This window comes from Bradysia coprophila, unplaced genomic scaffold (genome assembly GCF_014529535.1).
Source record: "Bradysia coprophila strain Holo2 unplaced genomic scaffold, BU_Bcop_v1 contig_350, whole genome shotgun sequence".
In the NCBI taxonomy this organism is placed as follows: Eukaryota; Metazoa; Arthropoda; class Insecta; order Diptera; family Sciaridae; genus Bradysia; species Bradysia coprophila.
This window is the reverse complement of record NW_023503608.1, coordinates 11,682,412-11,688,227: the sequence shown is the minus strand read 5'-3', so window position 1 is coordinate 11,688,227 and position 5,816 is coordinate 11,682,412. Positions and strand designations below refer to the sequence as shown.

At 32.9% G+C, this 5,816-nt stretch overlaps 1 protein-coding gene across 1 annotated transcript; it reads left to right on the top strand.

Moving 5' to 3' along the window:
• The first annotated feature begins 326 nt into the window (after positions 1 to 326).
• Positions 327 to 4,727, top strand: LOC119081027 (keratin, type II cytoskeletal 2 epidermal-like). Its single transcript, XM_037189719.1, has 4 exons — positions 327 to 482; positions 562 to 961; positions 1,028 to 1,447; positions 4,426 to 4,727. Exons 1-4 carry the CDS (start codon positions 468 to 470, stop codon positions 4,494 to 4,496), a joined length of 906 nt encoding a protein of 301 aa, XP_037045614.1. The 5' UTR covers positions 327 to 467; the 3' UTR covers positions 4,497 to 4,727.
• The last annotated feature ends 1,089 nt before the right edge of the window (positions 4,728 to 5,816 follow it).

Below are 5,816 nucleotides of genomic sequence, written 5' to 3'. Positions count from 1 at the left end.
GGTAATTTATTTATCTTCATTCAAGTAACAAAGGTATTATTACACGACAGACAGGTCCGATCAAACAAAAAGACATAAACTCATTTGTACGGGTATTATATGTACTCTCTTGCAAACGTAAGAATAAAATGTGCACCAGAAACACCTTAGCACATTACAAAGAAGCGATAAGACTCAATGAATATCATATAACACAGAGAAGGTGGTGTGGTGATGGTACAATGACGATTTGCATCTTCTCAATTACTTTTTTTTCGTTCGTCTTCTTAAATTTATTTTACAATACTGTTGAATTTTAATAGTGGGGTCATTCGCTATATATTAGAGGCAGACGCCACAGAGCAGGCAGAACTGTGTATCGCATTAATTCGAAGTGGGTCGATATAAATATTTGAACAATTACGGGGTGTCAACAGAACTTGTGACATTTTTTTTATTACTTTCTGTTTTATCGTTTGACGTTAACAATGAGAGCGTTTATGGTAATTTTATATTCGTTGGTGTTGCGAGGATCGGCATTAAAAAAGTGGTTTAAAATTTGTTACTGTTTGATTTATGTAGATTCTTGCTTTTGTGGTCGTAGTTAGTGCTCGTCCAGAGGCCGGCTATAATTATAATGCACCCAACCGTGGTCAGCAGGGTGGTGGAAGCGGTTTTGGTACCAGTAGTGTTGGAACAAGCAGCTTCAACACCGGATCAGTAATAGGACTTGGTGCAGGAGGTGGTTATAATGGAGCTGCGTCGGGTGGTTTCAGTAGTGGAGCAAATTATAACGGCGCGAGTTATAGTGGTGCTAATTATAATGGTGCAAGCAGTAACAGTGGAAGTTTCGGTGGTGGATTTAGCAGTGGAGGATCGTCAGGAGGTTTTTCTAGTGGAGTATCGTCAGGAGGCTTTGCTAGTGGAGTCTCATCTGGTGGCTTCAGCAGTGGAGTATCATCAGGTGGATTCGCTTCTGCCCGTAAGTCAATTCGGACAGTAATATCTGACAATAGATTCATTTCCAATATTTAAATCGTAAATTTAGCACAACAAACACTAATTCAAAAGCACATCTATGTGCATGTTCCTCCACCGGAGCCAGAAGTTGTTCGGCCACAACAGCAAATTCAGGCCGGAGTTGCACAGAAACATTACAAAATTATTTTCATCAAGGCTCCATCACCTCCAACTCCATCCGCCGCTCAAATTGCTTTAGCCCAACAGAACCAAGAAAAGACAATTGTTTATGTGCTAGTAAAGAAACCCGATGAAATTGGAGATATTGCTATCCCAACTATTGCACCAACTCAACCATCGAAACCAGAAGTTTACTTCATCAAGTACAAAACAGCTCACAGTGGAGCTACCGGTGGATCTGCAATTTCCGCATCGACATCGGGAAGTGGATCAGCTGTGGGTATTGGAGGTGGACAGATTAGCAGCGGAAGTGCAACAAGCATTAGCGGTAAGTTTTGTGTTTTATATCTTTTGCATGCCTTGAAAACTAATTTTCATCAGACTGATTCACTGTGAATACTTACAAAACTCGATTTACCTTTCTGACAACAAATATCCTCATCAAATTTTGATTTCGAATAAAATAATGAAATTTTTCAGTCTGTCAATCGCCGACGTTAAAATCAATTTGTACTTCAGGAAATTCAAATTTATTCCCGTCCATAATTTATCGCTTTGATTGACCTATCCATTAAGTTAGTTCAAACTATGAATCGTGCTCATATAATTATCTAAATTTGAAATGGATCAATGGTTCGGTTTAAAATTGATTACATTTTCAGACGATTGATCGGTTTGATAGGAACGCCTTACTTTAATCCAACAGCTAAATTACGAATCTAAATCAAAACGTTTTCAGTTATATCGTTTGTGATTATCATTACATCAAGCAACAATTAATATCTTTTCTGTTGTTGTTATTACTGCAAGCCATTTCGTTTTCATCTCCATAACACAATATAATCATCCTTCGACAGAGATTTTTTTGTGTAAGCTAAACACTTAAATATCGAATTCAAAACGCTAAGACCTATTGACATCGTTAAAAATAAATAAAAATTAAAAATTAAAAAAAAATCATTTCCGAATAACTTTCACTTTTCTCAATTTTTTTTGCAATTTTTTTTTATTTTTCATTCAACAATAAATTGCACCACTGTTGCTTGCAAGTCCATTTAAGTGCTGTGAGAAAAATTGATTTAAAGATATAAAATTGAAATTTTTTTTAAAAATTAAATGATGATTACGATGATCCCGTAGAGGTAATAGGTGAACATAGGCGTATTGGCTTAAATAATATTGTGTTCGCATGTATAAAGTATGGTCGGTCCGAGTCATAAGTCAAGCATTAAAAGCAACATTTAATTACGCTCGGTGTCGTGTGAAGACTCAATCAATGATTGTTTTTTATTACTTTACGGTCTCGTCTCTCGTGTGTGTAGGCATAATATAATTTTGAAAAGTTCATAAAACTTTACCTCAATTTAACTATTAATGGGGGAGTGAGTGTTATGACAATGAATCTTAACTTAAGAGCGCGAGGATTGAAGAATTGACTTGATGTACTAATATGCTAATTGGAAGTTTCTTAAATGTCATTGAATTTAATGTTACATAATTTGGATGGGACGTTAAGCAACTGGATGACAATATTTGTGTACATTCAAAATTATGCTTCGCGTTTCTATCACCTTTGTTCAATTGATGTTCTTTAATGGGCTGAAATTAAGTTTTTTGTTTAATACTTATAAACTACCAGGATACAGTGACTTGGTAAAAGTAAATTACATAAAGTCATGATGGGCGGCTGATAGATAAATAAATTATCATCAATAATTTTTCTGATTTGTCGCAATACGGAACAGAATATAACCGGTAAATTGCCATGACTATGTGTCATCCAACTTTGATTGAGTTGTGTAACAACCGCACAGTCAGAGATTTAATTTGAAAAAAGATATTCAATTAAATGCCGCAATTCAATTATTTTATTCGACTGTATAATTGATAAATTCGAGTTTTCTGCATAAAATGGTTTGATTACACCTAACTCTATCGGCATTATAGATCAGGTGTATATAGGCTTTGCGATAAATATATACATCAACATTTTCTATGGATATATCATTTGCAGATGACGGGTAATTAGATGGTATTTTTATGGAAAATAATTGTTTTCAATTTCGTTTTCAAATGCAAAAAAAAAGTTCATTGCAAAATTATGAGACAATCAATTTCCCAATCGCAAAAATGTAGAAGTTTAATAAAGTTTGATAATTTTAAATCGTTAAATTCAAAGACTGTTAAGCATAAATAAGCAGACATTATTAGCGGTACAGACGAACACACACACAGACAAAATAATGTCACTTTTTATCGATCACACTTTTGCGAAAAAAATTTCTTTCTTCAAACATTCAATACCTCAGACACTAAAGTATGCAAATTAAAACTTAATGACTCCATCAACCACATACTTACCGCAAATATTTGCCTGAAGGTCAAAGAAATGTTTTCATTTCCAATGAAACCTAAAATTTAAATAAATCAAATATTTACTTACATGAATTATCGTGTCTCTTCTCACGTACAAAGAAAGCATCTCAAAGTGTACGAAGAAAAAAAAAAGCTGTAATGACGTATGTACCATACACGATTTAAGTCACATACCATATAATTCATTTCTGTGATCTCTCGTTTAACTGTGATGACAATAGCCACAAGACAAAATTAAGAATAGGTTGAAGATGGTTAAAATTGAAAAGATAAATAAGAAAAAAATGAAATATGTGCACGATGATCACAGTTTTTTTTTCTCTTCATTTATTTCGTGTGCTTTTTTTTCTTCGATTCGTCTGTATTATCGTGATACAGCACATAATATCCACATTAAAAAGAAGAAGATTTTTTTTTCGAAGGAGGTGCAAAGTGGTACAAGTGAAATCGAAATTTTGTTATTCTTTTGATTTATTATTACTTTTTTTTTGTAAATGTTTATTTTTGATGTTACTTGACATTCAAAGGTTAACGAAATATTAATCTTTTTTGTACAAGTTTCGAAGGTGTTAAAGAAGACATATTTTACACGTTCAATTGTAAATTATTGTCAATTCTATGAATTAAAAAAACTTTCTTATTTTCTAAACTTTAAAAATAAAATTTATTTTCTTTACAAAATGAATAACAAAAAAGTGACCTGTTTTGTAGATAGTAAAGTAAATACCAAGAACATTATACGATTAATGAGAAAAGCCTTTAAAGTTTTAATGTTAAAAGTTTGTTTCCCTTTCAAAAATGGAAAAATAGAAAATGGTAAATGGAATTTCCAAGTACTTACAGTTTAATAATGTCAAAGGATTTAACATTTTACCATAATTTTAATTAAAGAAAAAAATTAAATCAAGCCAAATTATATTATGATTACAGGTGCGCCAGCTGCAAGCTATGGACCACCTGCACAAAACTACGGACCACCCGCACAATCTGGACCATATTAAATTTTAAATTTAAATTCAATTTAAAATTTGAATCACTATTTATGTACATATGTGTTACGTTGTTTTCTTTTTATAAAGACATTATTTCTATATGTAAATATTTTACAAATATTTTTATTTATAATTTTTTTGTAATTATTATTTGAACATAAACAGTATTAGGCACCTCTCATGATATTACTATAAACATTTACTGTTTTGTTAAATAAATAAACAAGTGGTTGTTACGAATCATTTGCATTTCATTTTAAAGTTAAACGATCCGACACTAAACTCATTCTTCTGTTATATACATGGTTGAACAGGGGCGATTTTCGGAATTTAGAGTAGTCTGCTTATTATTGTATGTTGCTAAGGAACATTGCTGGATACATAATTCGGGCTGAATAAAGTATATTTGAACAGAAAATTGTCAAGACAACGAGACGATTTCTGATTACAAATCAAACGTTACAGCTCACCCTCCATTAACAGATCAATACTGCGGTACTTATCTCACAATGTTTGTCTTTCCTTCTTAACGATGCGTGATGTTCCCATATTGCTTTGTGGTGGATAAATCTTTAATATTTATAATTTGCTGATTAATGGTTGAACAATGAACACTAACTCAACAATTTTACATTTCTGTGAAACAATAATTGAACTCAAAATTCTTCCAGTTTATAAAATAAAACCGGTGAAAACATTGAGCTCGGCAAAACTGGACAAGGACGGCTTTAGTAATATTATTGAATTTGCTATATTGTTGAGAGAGATTTTTGGCGCCTTTTCTTCGCTTTACGGAAGCCCCTTCTCCTATACAGGAGTGCCTTTTGGTAGCCAGTGCGACCCTGATTTGAAAAAAGGATGTTTATAATTCATATCCAGACCGCTGTGTCATCTGCTATCGACAACGTCGACGAAAAAAATAATTAACAGGCTCTAGTTGATGTGATCATAGAGGAAATCTATGTTAAAACTAGTGGAGTACAAGATTCTTGGTCAAGTCTATCAAAAACATTTATCAAAAAAAGGAAAAGATTCGACAATCTGTGATATATCTACAACACTAGTGATACTGCTAATGACATGTAAAAATAATTAGGTTTTGAGCCAGTCATACCAAATCTCCAAATGTCGACATCAAGTGGCTAATTATTTCCAACACAAAGAGAATACGATGAAGATAAAGGTGATGACGACGGTCTCAATTACATTTCGGGAGTTCGGATGTCCCAATTTCCTGCTACACTAACACCACTTCAGTTATTCATTCATTGATCCTAACATCTCATTCATTGAGACGAAAATTCAAGTTTCACCGATTTGCGTACTTCC

Coding starts and splice junctions, on each gene's coding strand:
- LOC119081027 (XM_037189719.1), top strand. Junction 962..1,027: donor AGGTGGATTCGCTTCTGCCC/GTAAGTCAATTC, acceptor TCGTAAATTTAG/CACAACAAACACTAATTCAA. Junction 1,448..4,425: donor AAGTGCAACAAGCATTAGCG/GTAAGTTTTGTG, acceptor TTATGATTACAG/GTGCGCCAGCTGCAAGCTAT.